We start from the raw sequence: 27,657 nt of genomic DNA, 5'->3' as shown, positions 1-27,657 counted from the left end.
CTGGATCCAGCCCCCGGGCCCTAGGTTGCCTACCCCTGGTCTATGATTTCATCCTGGTATAGAAGGCTCCTATTTTTATCTAGATAGATGGACGGACGGTTGATTTTTTAAAAAATCACAGCTTCCATTCCTCAGTCACATGGGTTTTCTGAAGCAAAACACCCTCCTGAACTTTGTGAAACTTGAACAGCAAGCAGCATGGTATACCTGTGAGCAGATGGGAGGCCTCACCATCCTGAACATTTCTAGGCTCAGTGGTTTAGACCACAGCGCCACCCGCGTCCCGTCCCAATTATAGGAGCCTCATTAAAAGAAATTAAATTGAAAGGATTATAGATGTCAATAGCAGCCATAGCCATAGGAGCCTTTTACTCAGGGGATAATAATCGAGATCCTAATCAGAAGCTGGGAACAACATTCAAGAATTTCAACTCTGACCGATCCTATTCTTACCCACTTTGCTACATTTCCTTTACACAGATGGCAGCTCTTTTAAGGGAAGCCAGAGATTAATAGGTAGCCTCTGTGCCGTGTAAGAGTGCAGTGCCCACAAACTGGACCTGTCTTTCACACTACGCAATGGACAGGACTGATCAGGATTGATCACTTAATCCTCTGTATTTACTTATGCATCTAACTAGATTTCTCTTCTAACATGCTGGCTGGCACAACTACACACAGAAAATGTTGCTCCAAATGTTGGCAGAGCCAACCAGATTCCAGAGAAATTCTAAACTGGGCTTTGGGGCATTGATGCAAATGCAGAGAATCAGTAAACAAACATATTGCCATGTGCCACCCCGATCTCCAAGCAATGTGAGATACCAAAGGTTCCAGGCTAGGGTTTGGTTTCCTTGGAACGAGGGATGGCAGACATGTCTTTGTGATGTATGGTTTACTTACACATATATGCAACCTGAGCCTACCATACTCATGTTAGGATATTTCCATTCCACCTTAAAAGGGAGCAGGATGTTTGTGTCACAGCCTGCGTATTTCCTGTTTCACAGGATGTTTCTGTTGTGTCTTTGCTTTCGTTTTCTTCTTCGTGCCTGAACGCTGAAGCAGTCGGTCATGTTTTTTCTCTGCTCTGACTAACGCAGAATAAACTTATAAATTATGCTCTCCTGCGTGCATCTTTTGCTGTGCATTATCTGCTGATAAGAGTGTGCACCAGCCCTGGAATGTGGCAAGCATTCTGGAACTCGTGTCGCTAATTGCTGATACTGCTTGTCTACGGGAGATCGATGGATCGTCCGGCAGCCAGCTTGGGGGCCATGATGGACTTTGTCTCCCTGGCAGTATCCCAACAACTCACAGCATTAACACACCAGAAACGTCTTGCTTCTCCCGACGTCAGTGCCTTGGAATCACACAGAAATACTAACAACCGTACTTGGGGCCATTAACTTACCAAGAATCTTGCCTGGCTAGTTCAACATTGGCAGGAGCGAACTTTGGTAATCTTTGGTAATATGGCAAGGCCAAAATTGCTTCCCCTTCCCCCTGATCTTGCTCAGTTATGGGTCTTCTCAATTTTGCACCCCCTCCGCTTAGTGCCCTATGTGGGGCAACCCTCCACACCGCCTTAAATCCGGTGCTGACAGTGGGATCCACCATTAGATTTTAACCCTTTCTGGACTCAAGAGACCAGGAGTTAGAAGAGACATAGGCATCAACGTCCAGCCCATGTGGAAAGGTAGAAGAAATGATTGACATTTTCCAACGTTACACTATTGAGTTGTTTTTGTGACGCTGAAGAGGGGTAGTTTTGTGCTTGTTGGTGCAGCACTTTGGTTTTTGGGATGTTGAGCTATAGGCCAAGCTTTTCGTAAGCTTCTGCGAAGCTATTTAGGATGGTTTGGAGGTCAACCTCTGAGTATGCACACATTACGTTGTCATCAGGATACCGAAGCTCTATGACGGAAATTATGGTAACCTTACTCTTTGCTTTCAGCCTGCTCGGATTCAAGAACTTTCCTTCTGTTCAATATATGATTTTTACTCCAGTGGGGAGTTTCCCTTCAACAAAGTGTAGGATCATGCAATAAGCATAATGAATAGAGTTGGGGCGATAACGCAGCCCTGTTTAACAACTGATCCCTCTGTAAATGGATCCACTTTGCTCACCCCGAAAAGGGGGAGGGGCTGCAAAAGGTGCCCTAAACATAGTCTGCTCAGGAATCATACAGACCCACACTGTCAACCTCCCCACCCCCCAAATCACAACACTGTATTTCATTTCCTCTGTGCGTTTGCGTGTGCCCATCACGTCTGAAGGCACCTTAGGAGGGGGCGTTGCAACATCGAGGGGGCGTTATAACGGGAGCAGTGTTTGATCACAAACGTGTTCTATATGGAGCGTTCTGACATCCAAGCGTTCTGTGCAACTCGGAGACAGCGTTGCTCTCCGCAGAGGCGCGCACACGCCACGTCTCTCTCTGCACGACTCTCATCTCCATCCTTCCTCCATCCCGCCACCATGAATTTGAAGCACCTGCCTGGAAATTCCTATCTTCAGCAAAGGTCTAGATTTGTTGCTTGTCCTACAGGTCGCAAATTCCCCCCACCCCAAAAGGCATCCTTTGAATCCCACCACCAGGAACGAGTCAAGCGCAAGTCCCTTTTGTTTGGGAGTGGGAAACTTCAGAGCGTGTTGCAACCTGCTGCAACGGGGCGGAAGGCGGGGCTGCGGACTATTTCCCAGTGAAAATCCCCACGTTGCCCTTTTAACATGCTCCGAAGTGGTCAGCGACCGTCAAAGCACCTCAGCGTTCCGTGACCAACTAACTGGAGCAGCGCGGCCTTAAAAGGCGCTGTTTGGCTCCTGGCGTGCCTCCGTCTGCGCCTGCGCTGCCCAGTCCGTGTTTTTGTGAATTCCTGCCCTCCTCACTTGGCGGTTTCCTCCCAGCACCGCGGCCGTTAAAAATAACAAACCGCCCGTCCGCACATTACGCAACCTCGCCGGCCAATCCGGAGAAAGAGCGGCTTTTAAGGCCGCCGTCTCCTGGGCGGCGCTTGAGTCGTTCTCAGCCTATTCTGAGCCTGTTGTCTCTTTCGCACCCCCGCGCGCGCACAATTTAACTTTGAGCCCTAGGGGTGGAAAAGGGATTTATTTTTAACCGCATCAGCTCAGTGTTTAAGCTTTATTATTTTCTTCCCCGCCCCTTGTGGTTTGTATGATTGAGTCAGAATAATTGAAACAAGGGCTGAACTTGCACGTTGATTCAAAATTACCATTTTAGTCGGGACTCGGGTTTTATTGCAGTGAAGAGTTGGCATGGATGTTTTTCTCTACGTGCTGAGTTGTTTTGGAAGTTCACAACTTCCCTGCAATGTTGACATAATTGGCTCATAATTAGAACCAGGGTTGCTCCCTCCCCCGCCTGGGATTTAGGAATTAAGAATCAATGAAAGGACCTCTGAACATAGGCAGAGTGCGCTCCCCATATCTATGAGCATCTGCAGCTGGGATTTTCAGGTAGGCTTGAATTTGCATTAGAAATATAAGGCTGGATGCATTTGCACTCGTTCCCTGGGTCTGTGAAGAAAGCAAGGAGACTCATTTATACAACAATCGCTCATGCAGTTGGCTGCTTAACCTGATGGAACCAATCGACACATCCAGGGGCGCAACTGAACCACAGAATTGTAGAGTTGGAAAGGGACCATGAGGATCATCTAGTCCAACCCCCTGCAATGCAGGGATTGTTTTAACATTGCAGCATTTAATTTAACAGGAGAAGGCACTTCCAGACTCACTCTTCCGCAAATGGGGTTCAGCGCATAACAGCAAATTCTGGTTCCAAAAGTTTGTTTGGAAGCCTTACACATCAAACCCACTTCCCCTCCCAAACTGGACTTTTTGCAATAAGGGAAGTGATGGGGATACGCATTGGGAAAGTGTGGGGTGAAAGCTGCTTGATGTTGGTGCCATGTAATCTTCCTGCAAACCGGATGAATGGTCATTAAATAGCTGGTGAACAAATGGTTTCATTGTGAGCAGACCTCTCGCAGAAAGAAAACCTTACAGAATTCCCTTCTGATTTTGCCTGCCAGCTGCTCTCTCCTATAGAGGTTCCTGTCCTGTCTTCACATTTGGTAGCAACACTGGGTCCATTTACCTGTAAGTAAGGCCCCTTTAACCCAATGGGGCTTACTTTTGGTAAGATATGTATCGTATTGTACTGTTTGTCCAGTATAAGAAAATAATTTTGCCCTTTGCACCCAAGTGGTAGTTCAAAAAACTAAAATCCTGTCTCTGGTCCTTGCTTTATTGAGATCTCCTATACCTCTCCCCAGTCTCTTCACAGGTGGCCAAGCCAGGTTCAGTTTCAATTTCACTTTCTCTGGAAATCCACATACAAAAGAATACCAGATATTCCTTATTTTGAAGGAATGAAGTTTGTTTCAGAGAATTATGTACGCCCCTTATTTCAGAATGCTGCTGTTACCTTTGCACACTGCAACACAGAATTTGCAGTTCCAAATGGCACTTCTCTGTAGTGTTAGGAGCTAAAAATCCAACCTCATATTATTTGACTTGTATGTATAATAATCTGGCTGGGTTACCCCAGCCACTGTGGGCGGCTCCCAACAGAATATTAAAAACACAATAAAACTTGGAACAAACAATAGCCTCATTTACTATTCCTTTCATCAGAGCCTGACGAAACAATGGGAAGGGAGGCATTTTAATAATTTGAGGTGTGAGGATGCTTGTATGTGCAATCTTTAACACATTTACCACACTTGTTCAGATCAAATCAATGAGACATGCCTCTGTGAAAACATGTTCAGGATTGTCCTGTAAAAAGATTAAGCCCTACCCACAACCGTTGGCCAGAACAGAAAAGCTTACTAAATAACACACACTGAAAAAAAAATTTGGGGCTTTAGGGTTTAATAACTTGATAACATGAATTGATTACATACCCTTTATAAATTAAAAAGATCGGCACAATTCATGTAGCATGGTTTAAATTCTGATAAAAAGCAAATAATGAAAAAACTAGTCTTGAACTTTTGGTTGCAGAACATCAATATTGCAGCACTGGTATTCCTATTGTTTCTAAAGGGACATAATGGTTTGCTAATGTTGCAAAAACATAGCAGGCTTCTTCACAACTTTTTTTTGGCATTTGCAAATACAATTGCTTAATCATTTAAAGATAGTGATTAAGCTACTAATATTTCTTTAATCCAGTGATAGTCATAATAGTTTTGCCAAGCACACCTGAGAATTGAGTTCTTTTTCAATTATGGCTTCCTACCTTCACTTCTCTCTTAGCTCTTTTTAAACCATGAACACTTTCTCTCTCTCTAGTGTGATGCCACAGTCCCCAGTGCTTCCACCAAGCTGTCCCGTGAGCCTAGGCTACATTACAGACCCTGAATCTCTGGAGGGGCAGTTACTCAGGCATGCTATTGAGGGCAAGGTCAAGAAAGCCAAGATACTGCTGAAGAGAGGTAAAGCCAATCTGTTTCAAACTCCGTGTAGGTACGGTAATTTCCCTCTGCTAAACAGTCCTGACAGAATATGAGGACTGCATGGGTCTGCTTGGGTTACAAAATGAGGGGAAGTCAGATATGCTTCTGTATGGGTATGCTACTTAGGGCATGGGACAAGACTTGGTTTTGCTATTTGAAATTGAAACAGTGTATTCTGGTACCATAGACTTGTAGAATAGTAGATGGACTACGAGGGTTGTCTAGTCCAATCTCCCGCAATGCAGGTAGTCTTTATCTCTTCAACAAAACCTCTTGCCGTTATTCACGAACAGTGTTTGTGTTTCCTTCTTCAGGTGTGGATGTGGACTGCCACAATGCATCCGGGCAAACGGGTTTGTATCTTGCTGCCCTACTGAGACACGTCCCGGTAGTCCGGCTATTTCTGCACTTCGGCGCCAACCCCAACCAGTGAGTGATAACAAAATTCTTAGAGACAGTGTCTGGAAAACTAGATATTCTTGAGAAGGCCTGTCTCCATTTGAGTCCGGTCCCTCTTAAAACATAAAATTTTCTGTCTTGTCTCAACATATATATCCCCTCAGGCTGAGGTATATGTTTGCTTATTCAGAAGAGATGGCAAAAGTTTCCTTCACAGTGCTTTTTGGGGGATGTTGCTCACCGCTATGGTGTACTATCACCTCTTTTTCCCCACAGCCATTAGCTAACATTTTGTGCTGACATCCATAGCAACGTTTCCAATATATGATACCAGCTCCTCATATATACCAGAAAGAGTTCTGGCTACCATTGGCTGTATAAACCTTAAGTTTCAGATTGGTAAACATTGATGCCTCATATGGGGAAAAGACCTTAAAACATTTTATTGTCAGGCTGTGAATCAATTCTTCTCTAGCAGCCAAGGGCTTGTCTTTCAAAGCATAAATCATGTTATTTGGTTAACAGGGAAAACAACTGAGTTACCCCCATCTGAGCAGAGATGTGTGCATTCTATCAGCTAAAATGGCATTTCTGATTACAAAAACTATGGCTGGCAGAACTTGTCCCCCGTCCTTTGCACCCTAACGCCTCTTTCTCCTTCTCACCCCAAAGCCGTTGTTATGATGGTAGCACCCCAGTCCATGCAGCTGCTATCTCAGGCCACCAGAAACTTCTGGGCCACATCCTGAAAGCTGGAGGTGACCTAAGATTCCACGATCAAAAGGGGCAGACCCCTAAAGACTGGGCCCAGCTAGCTGGGAGTGAGCAGAATGCTGAGGTATTTACAACTTCACGTTGACATGTCTTAGAGCAGTCATGGAAATAAACCATCAAGGTTACGTGGGGGGGGGGGGGAATTGCTTCCTTGTTGGAGGCTGGCAAAGCAGGGCTGGAGAGGGCTGCCCCTCCTCTGACAGCCCTCTTTAGTATCCATGCAAGGTTGAGAGGAAGGACCAAAATTTTGCTCCCCCTTTCCTCCAGCAGCCCACTCATTAGCCCTCATGCAGGGGGCTTTTGAAGTTTATTGTAGAATGTTCTCCACAGTGAGGTTTGGCTGCTGCCTTCACTAACATCCTTTCAGTGCCAGGTGAAAACTTACCATTTTGACAAATTGGGGATGATTTTGATGTCTTTTTTCGATGGTGTGGTTCTACTGCTGTTTCGTTGGGTTTGCTTTATAGGCTATTGCGTGGCTTTTATTGTAACACATTGTGTTTTCCTCTGATTCTGCGGCACGCTTTATTCTTTTAAAGAGTTGCAAGTCACTTGGAGACTCTTTATGCGCCAAGCACCATAATAATAATGATAATAGATGCGAGGTCAGGGCGCAACCCATGACAGCACAAATTTGCATAATATTTGCACTTGCTCATTCATATAGAGAGGTGCCCTTGGGCAAATTAAGATTGTGGGTTTAAAACAAAAGGTTGCAGTAAGGGCATCCTGGTGCGAGAATCGCAGGGTGTAGATCCCCTGGGCCGCCCCATAACCCTGCTACTGCTGCCAGTGTGCGGTTCCTTGTTGTCTATGGCTACCAGGCAGCTGCATATAACCATAGAATCATAGAGTTGGAAGGGACCCCAAGTGTCAGGGATTGTGCTGAGGAGGGCTACAATGAGGAGGCATGGTGGGAGCCACCTCCTCCCCCCAACCCTGAATCTTCCCAGGAGCAGAAGGACAGTATAGACTTAGAACAGTGGTTTGCAGAGGGGCGTAGTGCAGAAGGCAGAAGCTGGGAAATACTGGATGGGGAACAGCTAGTAGAAGAAACGCTGGAAGAGAGAGGGTTAACAGATTCACTCTCTCTGGAAAGCATCCATCTATTCTCCTCAAGGTCAAGGAGAGCTGAGAAAGTGGCAGGACAGAAAGCACAGAGGGTATGACCTCAGGTTACAAGATTTAGGAGTGACGTAGCTTAATAGGGATGGAAGGGGAGTAAGCCTTAGTTGGGAGCACCACCATTCTAGAGAGATGTGTTCTGTTGTCTCTCGCTGTGGTTATTAAAGATTCTAACTGGTAAGAAACCTCATTTTCTTTTGTTCTGCTTATCTACGGCCAAGGGGGGAGGAAGCCAATTCTCTGAAGCCTGAGACCAAGTCCCACCCCCCGTGATGCAGAAATCATGGCTGTTGTGGAGTGCTGTTCCGCTGTCTAGCTCCTCTCTTTTCCGTTGCCTCAAGGTCCTGGATTTCATCCAGCGGTGCTTTGGCCAGATGTCTATGCTGGTGCAGCACGGGGACCTGTTGATGTATTCCAAAGCTCTAGCAGCATCGCCACGCAGCCTGCGCTCCTCGCTCTCCTCGCTCTTATCTGCCTCCCTCTGGTAAGGATCCACCTGCTGCCCGTCTTCTCTAACGCTGCAGGAGCCATAGCCTAGTCTCTGTTTGGACCCAGCCCTCTGCTGAGACAGACAACTGAATGGTGGTGGTGATAATGATGATAAAACATCTTGGCATGAGCAGTTTGGGGAATTACAGTAATTGTCCCCATTGAACATGTGGGGTTGGGAGACAGACTTGGTCGAGTTCCATTCACACTGGAGGAAGGAGAAAGCGGTTAGGGAGGTGATTTTCACTGACTCCTTCTGCCTCAAGTGCCCCCTGAAAAGCTGCTCCAGCAAGTTTTTCCTGAACAGTGTGGGGTGGTGCTTAGAGCTGAAGGGGGAATCTGTAGAATTCTCCCCCTTCCTCTAAGGGGAATTTTCTTTCTGTGTATCCATCTATCTATTTAAATGCCTATATTCTGCAGTATCATAAAGAAATCAAAGCAGATATATAGATAATGATGATGATGATAATAATAATAATAATAATAATAATAATAATAATAATAATTTATTTGTACCCCGCCCATCTGGCTGGGTTTCCCTAGCCACTCCGGGCAGCTTCCAACAAAGATTAAAAATTCATTTAAATGTCACACATTAAAAACTTCCCTAAACAGCGCTGCCTTCTAGTTCTTTATTTCCTTGACATCTGATGGGAGGACGTTCGGCAGGGCAGGCGCCACTGCCGAGAAAGCCCTCTGCCTGGTTCCCTTTTTGTTGTTGTTGCAAAACTTGGTGAAACAATATTTATAGTATTGCTTTCTTCTACTGAAACTGTGGGGATGGGTTTAAAGAGGTAGGAGAGGATATATTAATTGCAATCCATCCCTCCAGGCCCCCACGTGTGTGGGTTGAACAGAGTTTTAAAATCCCACCCTCGGCAACAACAAAAATTAAAAGCATAGGAATTAGACCGTAAAGCCTTGTTTGAGCAAGTCCGGCGATGAAGTAGGCAGGATTCTGCCTGCTCACCCCACTTAACAGAGAATCGAGCAAGAAGTTGTAAAGCAAGTTGAAAAATAAGACTTATAAGCATGCAGTGGTTCACAGCGACAGTAGCAGTAGAACGTTTGCAGGCAAAATACAATCTTTTGTGCTTCGACTGCATTTCCAGACCACTTATTCTCCCGTAGAAATCACTGGGGTTGCCTAACGCCAGCGGTCCCAATACCTAAATGTGTCTCACAAGGCTTTGTTTCCAACCCCTTCTGGTTGCAGGCATTTGGACGGCTCCAATAGGTTGGGAAGCAGCAAGGAGACAGCTATTGGATACAGGCAAGTAAGTAAACTTCTCTGGAAGGGTGTGGTTCAGTGTAGTAGAGAGGCCATAGTTTCTAGGCTCATAACTCCTCCCTTCTCTTTCAGCTGTGCCCAGGCAAGTGCCAGCAGCCCAGGATTGCTGCCTTCACGTTCATTGCAGACGACAGCGAGCTGCTCCGAGGTCACGGAGAACCAGACTGGAGCTACCAGAACGGACCGCACACACTCATGAAGAAGTAAAGCTATCAGCATTATCTATCAGCCCTGTCTGTTCTCACCTCCCATCTAGGATAAAAAATAAATAGCAATAGCGACAATAGGTTCTCTTCTTGCAAGACCCAGTTCTAGGGAGATACCTGATCGCAGGGAAGCAGACTGATCACAGTGAAATGAATCGGGGAGGGACACAGCTCAGTAGTAGCTCAGTAGTAGAGGATGTGTTTGGCAACAGAAGGCTCCATGTTCAGGTAGGGCTGGGCGGGACTCCTGTCTGAAACCATGGAGAGCTGCTGCCAATCTGTGTGGTTATCTCTCGCTTGGACTACTGCAATGCACTCTGTGTGGGGCTACCTTTGAAGGTGACCCGGAAACTTCAACTAACCCAGAATGTGGCGGCTAGACTGGTGACTGGGAGCAGCCGCTGAGACCACTTAACATGGTCCTGAAAGACCTACATTGGCTCCCAGTACGTTTCTGAGCACAGTTCAAATTGTTGGTGCTGACCTTTAAAGCCCTAAACGGCCTCGGCCCAGTATACCTGAAGGAGCCAGGATGGCCTGGCGGGAAGGCCAATTTCAACGGGCCAATCAGGTTGCAGGTGGAGGGGGCTGAACCAGGTTTGCCCCTGCTGCATTTAAGAGGGTGGCCTCTGGTAGCCCACCCTCTTGGGAAATCGCTTTCCTTTCACCAGCTACGTACATTTCACTTTTCTGATGTCCTGTTTCCTTTCTCCATCCTCAAAAATACATTCACCCAATTTATTCTTTCAAACATTTCCTATCAGTGCCCTGCTGCTAACAGGTTTTTAAATTAATCTGTTTTTATCCAAGGAGTTCACAGCGCGTGGGTTTTTAACATTCCATAGTGCAGTAAAATATGGCCGGGCTGTAGTTTCGCCATCCCGCATCTGCAGATGTCATATCAATCACTTGTAGGAATCCATACTTTTTTTTCCTCCCTCACATGTTCCTTTCATCCATTGCCACATAACCCCCAGCCATCTTCTCCTGAATTTTTCCTTCCATTCATTTGCCCCATCCTCACGAGCCCAGACACAAGTTCTCCTATGCCTCTCATTAATTCAAGATTCTACACGTTCTACTGGACCATAAAGAAGTCCTGCATCGTACTCATTCGTTGATAAGGGGAAAGGCTTGTTGTGAAGACCAGTGCTGAGAGATGAAATTGGGCAGATCATATTAGAATTTGGTAGCTGATCTTTGTCGAACAAAAGCCACAGAGTAAGAAGTTACATTTCCTGAGACATACACACGAGTAATAAATCAGTCTTTGGACTAATTGGCATTTAACATGCCCCCTTGCAAGCTTTCAAGTTACCGTATTTTTCGCTCTATAAGACGCACTTTTTCCCTTCTAAAACGTAAGGGGAAATGTGTGTGCGTCTTATGGAGAGAATGCAGGCTGCGCAGTTATCCCAGAAGCCAGAACAGCAAGAGGGATTGCTACGCAGCAAAAGCAGCGATCCCTCTTGTTTTTCTGGCTTCTGGGATTCAGAATATTTTTTTTCTTGTTTTCCTCCTCCAAAAACTAGGTGCATCTTATGGTCTGGTGCATTTTATAGAGCGAAAGATACGGTACACAGAAGTTTAAAATAAGTCATGGAAGAACAGGATATAGCGCTTGGGGAAATTTGCAGCCAGAGTGGAATGTGTAGGTTAAGAAAGATGTTGGTTTGAACATGAGCGGTGGTGGAGATTTGGAGGAGCTGTAGTCTAAGTGAACCAAAGAAGTATAACACGTGTGTTAGTTATAACTCCTCATTTCACAGAAGAGAGTAGCCCCGGTTCTGACACCTTTTCCCCTTGCTTCCAGCTTGCTGTGGAATGGGCAGTTTGTCACGGTGCGAAGCTTAAAGCCGGAAGCCCATCCCCACTGCAGTAAAATGCGTGGCGCCCTGGACTTGCTCCTCGCTGAACAAAAATACTGCAGGTAATTCCAGCTGGTGGGCTTCAGGACTCAGATCATGGAGGGATAAGCCCTGTTGTTACGTGGGCGCTCACTGCCATTTGTTCAGCATGGCTTCCGTGTTTCCTTCAGCCAGCTCCACCACCCCCACCTTCTGCTCCTCTTGGCCGTGAGCCCATCTCTGGACCTGCAAAACCTCCAGCTCGTCTTTGAGAGGGTGGGCATGTGTTCCCTCTACTACGCCTTGCACTGTGAGGTGAGTGAGAGGGTCGGGGAAGCTCGGCTCCTTTCCTCGCTTCCGAAGCTTATCCCTCTCCCTCTTCCCCCACTGCAGAAGTCTAGCTCCCCAGCTCCCTCGGCGACTCTGCGTTTGCTGCTGCAAGTCTCCGAAGCGCTCTTGTTCCTGCACTCTCGGGGTTATATTCACCGGGCTGTGACCTCCCATGCAGTTCAGCTGGTGAGACCTGGACTTGCCAAGCTCAGCAACCTTGAGCACATGCAGCAGAGGTTGGTTGGAGCAAGTGCGGTCTTTGGGAGACCCCAGTAGGATTCCTCGGGACATTTGACTGGTTTCAGTTCTGTTTCAGCAGGGCGGAGAAAAACAGGTTAGCCCAGCCTATTCCTCCAGCCCCTGCTCTCTACAACTGGCTGCCCTTGGAAGTCATCAGAGAGCGCCCGGCTTCCGTGAACTCTGACCTCTTCAGCTTCTGTACGGTGATCCAGGAGATCTTTACAGGTTGGTTTCTGGCCAGGGTGGGAAGCGGCAGGCAAGACTGGCAGGTCTCAAGGAGCCCATCGGCTGACCATAAGTTCTCAGGGAAATTCCAGTTGCCAGAAAGGTTTGCCTTGGCCTATAACTGTATTAGCAGAAGAGACGCAAGCAAGCACTTTAAAATGGCGCCACAGTCGTACCTTGGTTTTCGAACAGCTGAGTTCTCAAATGTCTTGGCTCCCAAACGCCACAAACCCAGAAGTGAGTGCTCCAGTTTGCGAATTACTGTAATTCCGACAGGGCTTCCGATTGGCTGCAGGAGCTTTCTGTAGCCAATCAGAAGCCATGCTTTGGTTTCTGAACGTTTTGGAAGTCAAACGGACTTCTGGAACAGATTCCGTTCGACTTCTGAGGTACGACTGTTAGAATTAACATTTTTAGGCTTCAGCGTCAAGCTCCAAGACCTGCATTATTTGAATATATTTTTTCCCCTTAAGAGTGCAAAGCTAATCTACAAGGATGGCTTGAGTGTAAGAAGAATAAGTTTACAGAGAATACCGTCTTTTAGAGGATCTGAGAGGTGATTTGGTAATAGATCGTTGCTGAGAAGGAGAATTGGGTAAGGGGCTCTTTTAACAGAGGGAGGTATCTAATACATAGCATAGGTTGACCGTATGCCATTACTTAAAATACTAATCCAAAGGTGCAGAAATGGGCTACCAGATGGTGAAAGAACAGGAGTTCCTTCCACATGAGGAATGGCTGAAATGTCTGGTACTCTTTGGCTTAGAAAAAAAGGCACCGGGGGGGGGAGGGGTATGATAGAAGTTTATAAAATGAGACATGGTGTGGGCAGTGGCGCTAGATTGCTCTTTTTCTTCCATTCTCATAAAGCTAGAACTGGAGGATATCCAGAGAAATTGGTGGAAGGAAGGAAGGAATTAAGGAATTTATATACCACCCTATACCCGGAGGTCGCAGGGCAAGTTTACAGAACAAAATCAAAATATAAAACCACAAAATATATAATCAAAATAAAAACAACAACCCAATAACACCCCCCAAAAGACCCCACATTTTAAAAGGACATTTTAAGTTGATTAACAGTAGATTCAGCACAGACAAAAGGAAGTATAAACAGTGTACAGTTAACTTTTGGAATTTGATGCCGCACAATGTGAGCTTGGAGGGCTTAAAAATGGGATTGGATGGAATTGTGTGGGCTTTAATTGTGGAAGTTAAGCAGGTCCTCTTGGGTTCTGAGTTGATGTTCCTCTGGATTCCAGTTCCTGAGGAGGAAGCTGGGGCTCCTTTGTCCTCTCAGCTGACTCCACTCACCTAGTTTGCCTCACTTGGAAACTGAATGCTGGGCTGGACACTCCCTTGTTCTGATCCAGAAGGGCTCTCACTTAGGTTCTTACTTCCTTCTCCCCATGAAGGAACCTCCCTGCAGCTCTGAGGCAACTGTTTTGGTTACAGATTTAATATGATTGCTGTGGGCTGAGGGGATTAAGTTGTTGTTCACTTCCCTCAGCCAACGCAACGCAGTCACTCCAATCCAAAATCCAGTCGTGCCTGCGCCCTGACCTCTGGGAAAGAGGGAAGTATGGAAGCATAGACTAATAGTATCGTAGAGCCATTTGGGACCCTTAGGATAATCTAGTCCAGCTCCCGCAAAGCAGGAATATGTAGCTGTCCCACATGAGGATTGAACCTGGTGTTATCAGCACCGTGCAAGGTAAAGGGATGCAGGTGGCACTGTGGTCTAAACCACTGAGCCTCTTGGGCTTGCCGATCGGGGTGACCACAATGGGATGAGCTCCCGTTGCTTGGTCTCTGCTCTTGGCAACCTAGCAGCTCAAAAGCACGCCAGTGCAAGTAGATAAATAGGTACCATTGCAGCAGGAAGGTAAACAGCATTTCCATGCGCTCTGGTTTCCGTCACAGTGTCCTGTTGCACCAGAAGCGGTTTAGTCATGCTGGCCACATGACCCGGAAAGCTGTCTGTGAACAAACGCCGGCTCCCTCGGCCTGAAAGCGATATGAGCACCACAACGCCATAGTCACCTTTGACTGGACTTAACTGTCCAGGGGTCCTTTACCTTTATATATAACAGCACCATGCAGTAACCTACCTATGGCAGGAGCTAGTTTGGAGGAGCGGGGGGTGGGGTGCCATTTCAAACATCCCTGCCCGATATTTTTCTTGGCAGACCTCTTTTTTTTTTTTTTTTTTTTTTTTGTAAAATAAATAAATAAATAAATAAGTGAGGTACTCACAGCTTGATAAAAAATATATACTGCAAGCACCAGCACAAAACGGTTGAAATGGGGTGCCAAAAATGAGGCAAGTGCCATCACAAAAAAGCGCTGACTCTTCTGGACTTATAGTGGGTCTGCCTAACTTTGTGTTTTATGACCCTACAAGTCAAACAACCTGTATTTTTCAGGGGAAGTTCCTTGGGGTGGTTTGGATGGCCTCGCTGTGAAGGAGAAGATGGAGGCAGGGCAGTCTCTCTCGGCTGATGCCCGTGTGCCCCAGCCTCTCTATGAGGTGGTCAAAGGCGGCACAGCCTTGAAGGAACGTGATCGGAAGGGTACTTTCCCTGACTTACGCTATGTTTTGCGGGCAGCCCAGCAGGTGAGGAGTTAATGGGTGTTTCTTTAGTTTGCCTCCATGTTGTTGTTTAAATTATAATAACCAGATTTATTTATTTTTTCAGTTTGGAAAGAGATTGACAAGTGTGAGACGGACAAATTTGTTTTAAATGGTTTTTTTATTGTCGTTTTTGATGCTCTAACCCGCCCCGGGGCATTAGGGTGAAGGGCAGGCAACAAATAAACCATTATTAACAAACAAACAAACAATAAATAAATAAATAATAAACAATTAAATAACAATTAAAACCCGTCAACAAAATGAGATGAATGGCAGGTGAAAGCTCACTGTCATATAACCTCCCCGCAAACAAATTATTATTATTGTTTTATTTATTGATTTTATATGCCATCCTGTACCCCGGGGGTCTCAGGGCGGTTCACAGAATAAAATAAAGATATAAAACCAAGAAAATACATAATAAAAAATAAAAGCGACAACCCTATAGCTCCCCCCCGCAAAACCCCCACATATTTTAAAAAGGGCATAAGATATAAATCAGATCAACCCAAGGCCTGGTTAAAAAGGAATGTTTTTGCCTGGTGCCTAAAGGGGAGGGCATTCCACAGATGGGGAGCCACTGCAGAGAAGGCCCCGTTCTCGTGTTGCCACCCTCCGGACCTCTCAAGGAGGAGGCACACGAAGGAGGGCCTCAGAAGATGATCTCAGGGTCCGGGTAGGTTCCTATGGAAAGAGGCGGTCCTTGAGGTATTGCTCAATAGCTGCTTAATAAAGACCATATGTAAGCTTTGTGCAGGTAACTTGGGGTGGGTGCTGGATAAGCCAGTCTTCTGAGTCATTACTGTCATCTCTATCTTACCTGAAGGAAAACGTGAGACAAGCATAAGTTGAGCTCAGGTTGCACCTGGCTTCCTGATTATGCAGCGCCTCAAGCTTTTCTCTAGGAATAAGCAAGCTGCCTCCGTAGCCCTTTTTGTAATTATCGTGATCAGAGAAGCATACAGTGTGTCATTTTTCTCTTCCTAGGATGCCTCAGGGGGCATCCCTCTTGTTTCATCAGCAGCATCGACTCCCAAGAAGCTCTGTCTGTGGGCAGGGCAGGCTGAGTCAGACGAATCATCCCTTCCAATAATTCCTGAAGGTCAGTTTGATCCCAAATGGTAGGAACCAGCCAGGGTGCGCAATGGGGCATTGCTTCATGGGTTCAGGAAAAAGGACATGGGGAGGAGGAAGTCAATGTAGCACTGAATCAAAGTCCTTTAGTGGCGTCCTAGTTGCACTAGTGGAATGGATGTATGCAAGAGAAGGTTCTGGAAGCCAGCATGGTTCTTGTGGATGGGTGTGCAACAGGTTGCTGTGGCCATGATCTTGTTCTTGATCTTGTTGTACGAGCTTCCACTAGTGCAACCATTGCGCTGGATTTCATATTGTGCTACCGCTATTCTTGCCCTTATGCTGTGTGGTCAGAGAACAGTGAACCTAGGCCCAAAATCCTGAGGACAAGTGACCAGAATGGATTTGAAAATTCAGGTTCTCTCTTGGTTAGTGCTTTTTTCCCCTTAAAAAACGTTTAGAGGTACTCTCATTTTGACTCAAGGAAATCACCATTTCATAGTTCAAAACGGGGGAAATAAATACAGTAACTGGACAAAAGTACAAAGAACATGCATTACCTCATATTACACAGCTGACAGCTCACGGTAACTTCCATGTTGGCATGAGGTTGTGTGTGTAACATCTTCCCGACTTTCATCAGTAAAACACCACACATCCACTTTCCATACTGCTTCACACATTAAACGCTCGCTTTCGTCTGAGACACAGGAAACACTGTGACAGGAAAGGAGGCTGCCATTGGAGATGGTAACAACGAAACTGACCAATCACCGCTCTAGATTCCAACTCCTACTTCACACATTAAACGCTCGATTCCATCTGACACACAGGAAACACTGTGACAGGAAATGAGGCCGCCATCGGGGGTAGCAACGGAACTGACTATTCATAGAGAATAAGCTATTTTTTTTAATAAACAAAACAGTTTCTTCTCCTGTTAGATTCACAAAATGTTTAAGGGTACACTTACCCCCATCCCCCCAGAAAAAAGCACTGCTCTTGGCTACGAATCTGATCCTTTGTTAGGCAGGACGTTCTCTCTCATAGATATGTGTGAGGTGGGAATTGCAAATTTTGTAGACTTAAGAAGCATGTTGGTAATAATGACTAATAATAATAACTGAATAGAGACGAAAGGGAGAGAAATGGAGGATTGGGAAGGAGCTAAAAATGCTCATAGTTCTATATGCTCTCATCTTTGTCTATATTCTTGTCCTCTAGAGCCGCCATACTTTGAGGTGGAGACTCTCAGCCGGAGTGCAGAACAAAGCACTCCCAATGCCCAGCCTGAAAGTGAGACAACCAGGCATGCACAGGTAACAGATGACCAAGGCAGAATAATGGTGCTGCATTTGGAGGGTACAGATTCTTGAAGCTTCAGGAACTCCTTTCTTCTTCTGTGGAGGACCATATTCTGGCACAAGCTGCTCCCACCCTAGGATGATTCCCTAGGATGGGCTGTCATAGCATAGGCTAAGAGGGACCCTGACCCAAAGGCGGAGCTAGCTGCTCCAGCACCCAGAGTGGTCCGAGGGGCGGGGCTAGCCGCCCGCGGGGGTGCGCCAGCAGAGCATCCCAGGGGGTGCGACAGGGAGCATCCTAGGGGGGTGCGGCGGCAGTGGGGGGTGTCCGGGGGGGTGCCAGTGGTGGGGAGAGTCCCAGGGGGCCGCCCACAGCAATGTCACCCCCCCCTCAGGGATGACACCCTGGGCAGGCCGCACCCACCTTACTCTGCCTCTGTTCTGACCTCTAACTCCACCGTTAGTTTGCGTTCATAGTGGATAAATCTGATAGGGTCACCATATTTCAAAAAGTGGAAATCTGGACACAAAAGTTGTTGGGCTCCCCCCCCCCCCATTTTTTTGCCGATTTTCGGAAATTCCGCCCAGACACTATTTCCACGTGTATGGCAGCTCCAATTTCGACAAAACAGGAGTGGAAATTGCCAGTGCAGGAGTCAATCCAATGAATATGGTCCGCATTCACTGTTGCCAAAAGAAGTGTAATTGATTGCATAAATTTGCATTGGCTTCCCTTTGCCCTGAAATGAACAGGGCGGAATAATATAATGACAATATAGTTTGTGTAATTAATTACACAAATTACGTAAGCTATGTAATTTCGTCACAGCAGACAGGAAGGTGAATAATGTCGGTTTTGGCAGAAGATGAACTGCAGCAGAATGGCAACAGTGCTGCGTGTGCTGAGTATGGGGTGGGATGGAAAATGATGCCCCCTGGCAGCCTTAAGTCTACTTTTCTCAATTGCATCATGTCCAATTGTTGAAGAGGAGGGACTCTTCCCACTAACAGACCCTCTGGTAAAGTTTATTTGCATAGAAGAAACAAGGGGAGGAATAATCCACGCCTGGTTAGACTCCACCCGGCGAGTTCAATGTTGCTTTCTTGCAGAAGGAAAATGATCAGCAGGGAAGTATCCCTTGCAAATCCTCTCTGGGAGAGCACAAGAGATCAAACTCTGACAGCACCTGTGAACCAGCGAGCAGCGGTGAGGACACAGCCGAGTCAGATAACAGGAGCCTGGTTTCTGCAGATGTGGTGAGGTTCTGCTGTGCTTCACTTAAGCCCCGTCAGCCCTGATCTGCAGACCCTTGAAACCAGATTGCAGGAAACACTGGCTGCTAAATCCAATATATCCTCATGTTGTTTTAACAAACTTCCCACAGCTGTGCCCTGTTATGCATATCTCTTGTTTCCCATCCCAGAGCTATGTCTTGTCCTCTTCTGTTTCTGTGTCTTTTCCCATCTGTTCCTAACCATTTCCGCACTTCCAACCCACATCCCTTCCAACCTGCACCCGTAGAGGCCTATACATTTGCAGCCATGCTGGAATGATTCACATTTGATATGCAATTGGCACGTGATCGCCTTCTCCTTTTGGAAGAAGGCAGAACAGGGGCAGGACAGAAGTTGTAGGCCGTGCTTATAAGCACTCCGCCAACACACAAGGGGGCCGGGAACAGAACCCCCCGCATGAAATGGGGTTATATACACTCAATGCTGCCACTTCATTCTTATAAAAAGGCTTTTTTCCCATCGATGAAAGGAGTTTTCACTGAGTGTTTATAGAACTGCATCGTTGAAACCGTAGTTTTGAAGAAATGACTTTGATCTAATAAGCCAGATCTTATTAGAAGTGGCCTTCCCTCCGAGGTGAATGAAGGGGAATGGCTCTTCCAAAATCGTACCTACCAGCTCCAGCTTTATGTGAACATAATTACATTTTTTTTTAAAAAAAAGAGCGCTGCCTGATTGTGAATGCCTTTCTAGGTGACTAAAAAGTTTTTTAGTCTACTGATTTCATTGATTAAAGTTCCCTTAATGAGATCAATATCTTGCTCAAAGCTCCCTCATTCTTGGCCTGCATCCCTCAGTTAGCTCTCTCGCACCCAGGGCTTTCCCCCCCCCCCCCATCAGCCGCAACTCAGTTCCGGCACCTCTCAGGTGGCCACCATGGCCGCCAGAGGGGAGTCTCATTCACGGTGAGTTCCTGCACCTCTTTTTCTAGAAAAATAGCACTGTTGTTTGGTTGTTGTTGTTGTTGTTGTTGTTTAGTCGTTTAGTCTTGTCCAACTCTTTGTGACCCCATGGACCAGAGCATGCCAGGCACTCCTGTCTTCCACTGTCTCCCGCAGTTTGGTCAAATTCATTCTGGTAGCTTTGAGAACACTGTCCCACCATCTCCTCCTCTGTCCTCCACTTCTCCTTGTGCCCTCCATCTTTCCCAACATCAGGGTCTTTTCCAGGGAGTCTTCTCTTCTCATGAGGTGGCCAAAGTATTGGAGCCTCAGCTTCAGGATCCGTCCTTCCAGTGAACACTCAGGGCTGATTTCCTTCAGAACGGATCGGTTTGATCTTCTTGCAGTCCATGGGACTCTCAAGAGTCTCCTCCAGCACCATAATTCAAAAGCATCAATTCTTTGGCTATCAGCCTTCTTTATGGTCCAGCTCTCACTTCCGTACATCACTACTGGGAAACCATAGCTTTAACTATACGGACCTTTCCTCTCATCCTAGCATATCCTTCTCCCTGCTTCCCAAAATTTGCTCTCCTCACAGTTCTGTTATGTCCTTCAGGGAGACCCCATTGACAAGCAGGAGTCGGCGTTTGTGAGCAGTCTGCAGGATTCGGCCTGCCTCTTGGCAGAGGCCCAGGCCTCCTTGGAGTATCTTGAGAAACGCTTTGCTTCGGGCATCCACATGCTAGAATCCTTAGTCGGCCAGCAGGGGGCGCCGGGCCGAAGCTGCCACAGTGATGGAGCCTTGCCTAAGCAAGTAGCACTGGGTGAGCTTGAATCGTAGAGTTGGAAGAGACCCCGAGGATCATCTAGTCCAACCCCCTGCAGTGGATTCCTCCAGCTGTAGATCCTTAACCTTAAAACATTTGAGATGGGCTGTCCAAATTATATTTGTGGTTTAAAAGAGTGTGGTTTCAGTAAACTTAACAAAGCATGGAAAGATTTACTGTTAAGGTTACAATATTAGTAGGAATTATTGAGGGACGAGGCAAAATGCAAATCATTTTGAGGGTCTTTTACCCAATCAAGTGGCGTATAATTTTTGTGAAATACATTATTTGCATAGATAGATGGATAGATAGATAAAAGCTATCTATCATCTATCTATCTATAATATAGAAATGTCTATACCCCACAGTGGCGAATGGGAAGTAATATAGAGTTGAACTGATACACTCTAACAAACAGAACCTCTCTGTGATTTTAGGGAGAGGGCCACATGAGATATCTTAGCAAGGGATTTTGTGGAATGTCTGGAAAGCTTTTTTGTGCATACAGAGTATGCATTGTACCTTTAAACTACAGCCTATCTGCCACAAAGTCTCGATCCAATGGAATTGGCCTTTTGTGTATTGAGCTGTGCCATCAATTTAAAAAGCATTGCTGTTTCCCAGCCTCAGCTGTGTATTTATCAAAGGGGAGTTTTGAACCTGCTAGATCAGGAGTCAGCAAACTTTTTCAGCAGGGGGCTGGTCCACTGTCCCTCAGACCTTGTGGGGGGCCAGACTATATTTTTGGGGGAAATGATGAACCAATTCCTATGCCCAACAAATAACCCAGAGATGCATTTTAAATAAAGGGACACATTAAAGGTAAAGGGACCCCTGACCATTAGGTCCAGTCATGGCCGACTCTGGGGTAGCGGTGCTCATCTCGCTTTATTGTCCGAGGGAGCTGGTGTACAGCTTCCGGGTCATATGCCTAGCATGACTAAGCCGCTTCTGGCAAACCAGAGCAGCGCACGGAAACACCGTTTACCTTCCCGCCGGAGTGGTACCTATTTATCTACTTGCACTTTGAAGTGCTTTCGAACTGCTAGGTTGACAGGAGCAGGGACTGAGCAACGGGAGCTCACCCTGTCGCGCGGATTCAAACCGCCAACCTTCTGATCAGCAAGCCCTAGGCTCTGTGGTTTAACCCACAGCACCACCTGCATCCCTAAAGGACACATTACACTCATGTAAAAACACACTGATTCCCAGACTGTCTGTGGGCCAGATTTAGAAGGTGATTGAGCCGGATCCGGCCCCCGGGCCTACCTACGTGCTAGATTCCATATCCAAGCAGTCAAATAATGTTGCTCATGGCCTACATTATGCCATACCGAATTCTTGCCTCCCTTGCCTCCATTCTTAAGATTAACGTGCACCTGTCTCCACCTGCAGAAAAGTGCAAGGATCACACTCAAAACCGCTCCCTGCAGACCCTCATTGATTTGTCAGCCAAGGCTAGGAAAAAGAAACAGGTAGAATTTTATTATTTTTATTTTTATTTTGTAAGGAGAAAGCTGCCAGCTCCCTGTGTCATTCCCTTATGGAATCCTAACCATTCCCTAACAGTAATAATTTTCCTCCACAGCGAAATCCTGTCTCTGCAGAGATTTGCCATAGGAAAGAGAGCTGCCTTGAAGGGCCACCTTGCTGCTTGCAAACGTACGTGGGTTGAACATTTTCACGCAGGGTTGAACGATGAGCTTTCAGCGCATGTTACCTGATAGATCTGATAAGCAATGCACCTTCATGTTTCAAAGGCATTTTCACAACTTCCCTAAAATCCATGGCTCGGTTGATCTTCCAGTTGGTATGTTCTTGCTGGATTTCGATCCTATGCAAGTGAATCCCAGTGGATTCAACGGGACTTTCTCCCAAGGAAGAAGGCACAGGGTTGCTGCACCCTTAGGGGCGGTATCCTGCTAAACTCAGTTCTGCCACCGCAAGAACTTCTGGCTGCACAACAGAACTTCCCCTCCCTCTCCTCTTCCCATGATCAGTTCCAGAGGATTTAGGATTTAATGTTCAAATCTTTATCTCATAAACATTTCCCTCCATGTTTAAAATTTAGGAGGTCTTGGCTTTGCGCTGACCTCTCAGCAGTATAGGGACAAACGTGTTTCTTTTCGTTTTAATATTTTAAATCAGGGGTGAGGAACCCGGGGCCCTCCAAATCTCATTGGGCCATAGTGCCCCCATCTTTCCTGGTCACTGGCCTGATGGCTGGGGCTGACGTGGGTTGGAATCCAACATAGAGGACCACAGTTTCTCCAGGCTCTGTTTCAAATCAAATTAAGGGACAGACAGGTGGCTTCGTTAGACCCAGGTCTTCTCAAGTAGATGGGGTCACGGTGGCAAAGACACAGTCTCTCACAGGGGAAAGAGTAGCAGGATTTCCTGGTTATTCACAAGCAAGACTGACCTGGAATGCTTTATAAGGAAGCAGGGTGTGTATCACATGGCCGGCCTTGTTTTGTAGGGACAGGAAGTTGCACCACCTTGATGCTAGCAAGAAAACCCAGGGGTTTTCTCCACCCGCACCATTGCCTAGAAAGATTTTGCAGCATTAAAATAAATAATCAAAGCGCTACAAGACCCAGAAGTCCCAACAGTATTGCTTCCTCCTACTTACATTTGTTGGTGATCACTCTTCTGAACTGGTTTCTAAAACCAGGCATGTACATTCTGGAAGTTACTTCTGCCTTACGTTTCTCTCATTTCTTTTAAAAAAAATAAATACCACATGGAACTGTGTTTCAAATACATCTTGCAGGTTGGACCTCCTTCAGGAAATCATCCAGGAGCTGCAAGGAAAAGGCGATTCTCCCACTGTGAGCCAAAGTAGGTGGAGCAGTCTGTGCACATACATAATTTAAAACACATTTATAGCGCCAGCTCCCCACAAATCTCAGTTTGCCCCTCACAACTACAGTTCCCAGCATCCTTAACCAACCATAGTTCACATGTGCTTTAAATGTACAGTGGTGCCTCGCAAGACAAAAAGAATCCGTTCCGCGAGTCTCTTCGTCTTGCGGTTTTTTCGTCTTGCGAAGCAAGCCCATTAGCGGATTAGCGCTATTAGCGGGCTTAGCGGATCAGCTGATAAGCGGCTTAGCGGATCAGCTGTTAAGCGGCTTAGCGGATCAGCTGTTAAGTGGCTTAGCGGATCAGCTGTTAAGCGGCTTAGCGGATCAGCTGATAAGCAGCTTAGCGATCTGTTAAGCGGCTTAGCGGATCAGCTGTTAAGCAGCTTAGCAGCTTAGTGGATCAGCTGTTAAGCAGCTTAGCGGATCAGCTGTTAAGCGGCTTAGTGGATCAGCTGTTAAGCGGCTTAGCGGATCAGCTGATAAGCGGCTTAGCGGCTTGGGAAAGGGGGGGGGGGAGGAAAAAAACCCTGCAGGAACTCGCAAGCCATTTTCGTCTTGCGAAGCAAGCCCATAGGAAATTCGTTTTGCGAAGCACCTCCAAAAAGGAAAACCCTTTCGTCTAGCCGGTTTTCCGTCTTGCGAGGCATTCGTCTTGCGGGGCACCACTGTATGGCGTGTATGACTGAAGGACGAAGCACATATATATCCACTGTTCTAAATATGTGGCAGAGTAGTGAAATAAGTTATTTGTTTATGTTTCGAAACAGTTGTACAGTGGTACCTCGGGTTAAGTATTTAATTCATTCCGGAGGTCTGTTCTTAACCTGAAACTGTTCTTAACCTGAAGCACCACTTTAGCTAATGGGGCCTCCCGCTGTCACCGCACCACTGGAGCACGATTTCTGTTCTCATCCTGAAGCAAAGTTCTTAACCCGAGGTACTATTTCTGGGTTAGCGGAGTCTGTAACCTGAAGCGTATGTAACATAAGGTGCCACTATATATATAAAAAAACCTCTTTGCTATCTTGCATCTTCATTCACGCTTTCAACATCACATCATACTCCAAGCTGGCCGGTTACCTTTATATTCATTTTTTAAAGCACCACTTTTGCATTTCTAATATTAGAAGTTCATGATCATTAGGCCCTTATTTTATTTTTTTAAATCATGGTAATTAAATTGGAGGGCTATGAATAAGTACTCAGAACACAGGAGTGGTCAGGGAGATGAGCTGCTCAATTCTGTGCCGAGCTAACCTGCCACCTACCTGCCCATAACTTGAATGGCTTCCCTTCAGCTTGGAGAGGAATAGGTAAATGTTTGGCCAGTAGGTGGCAGGTGATGCCAGCCCTTTGAAAAACAAAAACAAAACTTAGTTAATGAGTTTATTATACAAGGTGGGATTTTGGGGTGTGGGATTCTTTCCAGACCGTGCCTGGAAAGAGTAGAGGAAAGGTAAATGTGGATAAGCCCGCAGGGCATGGGTTCGGAAAATGAAATAGGAGCATATATGAACATATATTTGCACGTTTTGCATAATAAAATTTGGCTTGCTGGCCAGAGGATGCAGGAAACTATTCACACTGCCATGAGCCCCGCCTCTGAACCCTTGAAGTCTCTAGTTTGCTCCGTTCTCTATCTTCTGAGATTTCAGTGGTCTTCCCCATATGCTGTCCAAACTACCGTATTTTTCCATGTATAAGATGGCGCCTATTTTTTTTAACCCAAAATTAAGAAATTTAGTTGTTTAGCTTTTGGGGGTGGGGGGGGTCACTTCCACCAATTCCTCACCCGCCTTCCCACCACTGCCAATTGCTTGCCACAGCCACTGCCGATCGCACACTTCGCTGCATCCGCCAGTTACCTGCCGCAACTAATCGCCAGCAGGCCTTGCCGCTGCCACCAATCACCCGCCCAGTCGCCACTGCCAATCTCCTGCTTGCTGCTGCCATTAATCACATGTCTCCCCTCTCATTTCACTATCCATGTGTAAGACGACACCCAATTTTTGCCTAATTTTTTTTTAGCAAAAAGCATAGTCTTATACACGGAAAAATACGGTATCTTTACCCTCATTCTCTTGGAGAGCAGATCCATAAGCAACAGCTGAGATTCGTAGGACACTGAGATGCTCGGTGTCAAATTCCTCCCTTGTGCAAAATCTCTTTCTGTATTTGTTCTAGAGATGAACCAGGAAGTACCATCTGTACCCAAAATAGGAGAGGGAACATAGCTTAACAATAAAGCATGACTTTTGCATGCAGGAGATACGAGGTTCAGCCTCTGGCATCCCCAGTTAAAGGATCAGGACTCCACAGGTGATGTGGAGAGCCACTGCCAGAGTAAGCAACACAAGGTGGACAAAAAGATGGGCAGCTTCCTGTGTTGCTAAGCGTGGAATATTAACTGACTCGTCGCAGCATAGCATTGTGTCTCATAACACCCCACCCCTCACTTCCTCAGGGCAGCAAGCAAGGAATGGAAAAGGACAGGCTCCTGTCTCAGGGCAAAAGAAAACAACTCCAGTCCCCACTGCAGGGCAAGGGGCGGTTGCTAGCTTGAAGAACCAGTGAGTGATCCTTACCATAACCGTTCCACTGGACTGGACTGGACCAGAGCTCCTATTCTGAAATAAAAGCAATCTGCATCCTCGTTTCTTTATCAACCTGTATGGACCTTGAGAATCTACACAACTTCTGACTTGCTAATTAAATAGTTCAAATGATTCCTGTACTTCTGTGCAAGTTCTGTTTCCAATTTCTGTTACCAGCGTCGACCAAAGTAATTTGCAGAGGACTCATCTATAGGTCAGATTTGTGCGGAGGCTTTCAACCCTGTCAAAGGCTGGCCATGAGTCCAGAAGGGGTCAGGGTTCTTTCTAACCAATTCCCTCAGGTGCACATTGTTTAACTCGCTTACATTTGTCTTTTGTGCTAGTAAAAGGTAAAGGGACCCATGACCATTAGGCCCAGTCGTGACCGACCCTGGGGTTGTGGCGCTCATCTCGCTTTATTGGCCGAGGGAGCCGATGTACAGCTTCTGGGTCATGTGGCCAGCATGACTAAGCCGCTTCTGGCGAACCAGAGCAGCGCACGGAAACGCCATTTACCTTCCCGCCGGAGCGGTACCTATTGATCTACTTGCACTTAGACGTGCTTTTGAACTCCTAGGTTGGCAGATGCCCAAATGTAGGCATATCGACACTTCTCTCTCTCTCTCTCTCTCTGTGTGTGTGTGTGTGTGTGTGTGTGTGTGTGTTTATACAGAAAAGCTTAGTTCCGTGTTTTCAAAACAAATAACATGAAAGCAATTGGGGTGTAAAATTCTAGAAATGTAACTTGCCACCATTGGGACAAGGAGGGGCAATGAACAGGATTGAGATCGCAGTAGCTACTGAGCAGAGTGAGGGTGGGGTTAACCCTTTCCTCTTACCCTGCAATCCTGATGGAACACTCCCCCCCCCCCAACCTCTGATCTACTATTAGCCTCCAGAAGAAAGGCTCCATTGATCCTGCTTATATTGGATTGCAACCTGAGGGGGAAAGGGTTAGGCCTCACTGCCGACTGAGAGCTTCTAGTTTTTGAGGGGGAGCCCACAGACCTCCGTAAGCTGTCCTGGAAGGTCCTAACAAAGAAAGGCATGATAGTTTGCTTATACCCTCGTTTAATCTGAGAACTACGAAATGGCTTCCTCACCTGGGTCCTTCTAACCAGCCTGGAGCAGGCTTAGATTTCATAACGCAACAGCGTCGTTTGTCCCTCAGACCATTCAGTGCGGCCAGATAGCAGGGCTATAGCGGCATCGCAATAAAATTTGGGGTTCTGTTTTCAGTCCGGTTTTACGTCGCTTATCTTCTCTGCAAGATGAAGGGGGAGCAGCTTTGGGGATTTGTTTTGGTTTTTAAAAGGGCACCTTACGAACAGCTGGACTCTAAGACCCACATGGGAGCTTTTTGAGCAGGGTGCTAGCACTCCTCTGACCTAACAGGGACCTCCATTTGCAACTCTACAATCTAATGCAAAGTTAAACGTGCAGGTGTTCTTCGCCACCCAGTCTCTGTCTCTCGCTCTGCTTCCCGATGTGTAACAGCATTTCCTTATGGAACAAGTGAAATATCATAATTGTCATAATTCTTAATGTAGTGGGGAAGGATGCTTTGAGGCATCAGTTGCTGGGATTTGGGCAGGCCGCGAGTCAACAAAAGCAGGTCTATCCAGTATCCTGTCTTCCATCAGAAACCAGAAATAATGTTCCTCAGTGCAGTAAATCAAAGCGGGTGAAGGATGGTTGTGTCCCGAATGTGGAAGCCTCCAAACAGGCCGTAGCAATTAAGGTTCATTTCATTAGCCGGA

At 46.5% G+C, this 27,657-nt stretch overlaps 1 protein-coding gene across 3 annotated transcripts; it reads left to right on the top strand.

Moving 5' to 3' along the window:
* Nucleotides 1–2,424: 2,424 nt before the first annotated feature.
* On the top strand, nt 2,425–26,037 carry LOC114592092 (inactive serine/threonine-protein kinase TEX14-like). 3 transcript variants are annotated; one of them, XM_077925176.1, is made up of 20 exons: nt 2,425–2,526; nt 5,327–5,469; nt 5,805–5,919; nt 6,562–6,727; nt 8,130–8,272; nt 9,494–9,554; nt 9,641–9,771; nt 11,588–11,704; nt 11,813–11,936; nt 12,015–12,187; nt 12,271–12,416; nt 14,843–15,033; nt 16,039–16,153; nt 17,350–17,444; nt 18,540–18,686; nt 20,226–20,433; nt 21,832–21,911; nt 22,025–22,098; nt 23,210–23,277; nt 25,768–26,037. In XM_077925176.1, exons 1-20 carry the CDS (start codon nt 2,483–2,485, stop codon nt 25,875–25,877), a joined length of 2,451 nt encoding a protein of 816 aa, XP_077781302.1. In that variant the 5' UTR covers nt 2,425–2,482; the 3' UTR covers nt 25,878–26,037. The 3 variants fall into 3 exon arrangements, with proteins under 3 accessions (XP_077781302.1, XP_077781301.1, XP_077781303.1); XM_077925175.1 differs by having other exon boundaries at nt 12,268–12,416; XM_077925177.1 differs by lacking the exon at nt 2,425–2,526 and adding an exon at nt 2,933–3,481 and having other exon boundaries at nt 12,268–12,416.
* Nucleotides 26,038–27,657: the final 1,620 nt, after the last annotated feature.

The sequence above is a fragment of the Podarcis muralis genome, chromosome 2, assembly GCF_964188315.1.
Source record: "Podarcis muralis chromosome 2, rPodMur119.hap1.1, whole genome shotgun sequence".
NCBI classification, from domain to species: domain Eukaryota; kingdom Metazoa; phylum Chordata; class Lepidosauria; order Squamata; family Lacertidae; genus Podarcis; species Podarcis muralis.
Note: the sequence above shows the minus strand (reverse complement) of the source record. Positions and strands in the feature narration are given on the sequence as shown.

Coding starts and splice junctions, on each gene's coding strand:
- LOC114592092 (XM_077925175.1), top strand. CDS start 2,483: ATGAATTTGAAGCACCTGCCTGGAAATTCCTATCTTCAGCAAAG. Junction 5,920..6,561: donor TTCGGCGCCAACCCCAACCA/GTGAGTGATAAC, acceptor CTCACCCCAAAG/CCGTTGTTATGATGGTAGCA. Junction 23,278..25,767: donor TTCTCCCACTGTGAGCCAAA/GTAGGTGGAGCA, acceptor TCACTTCCTCAG/GGCAGCAAGCAAGGAATGGA.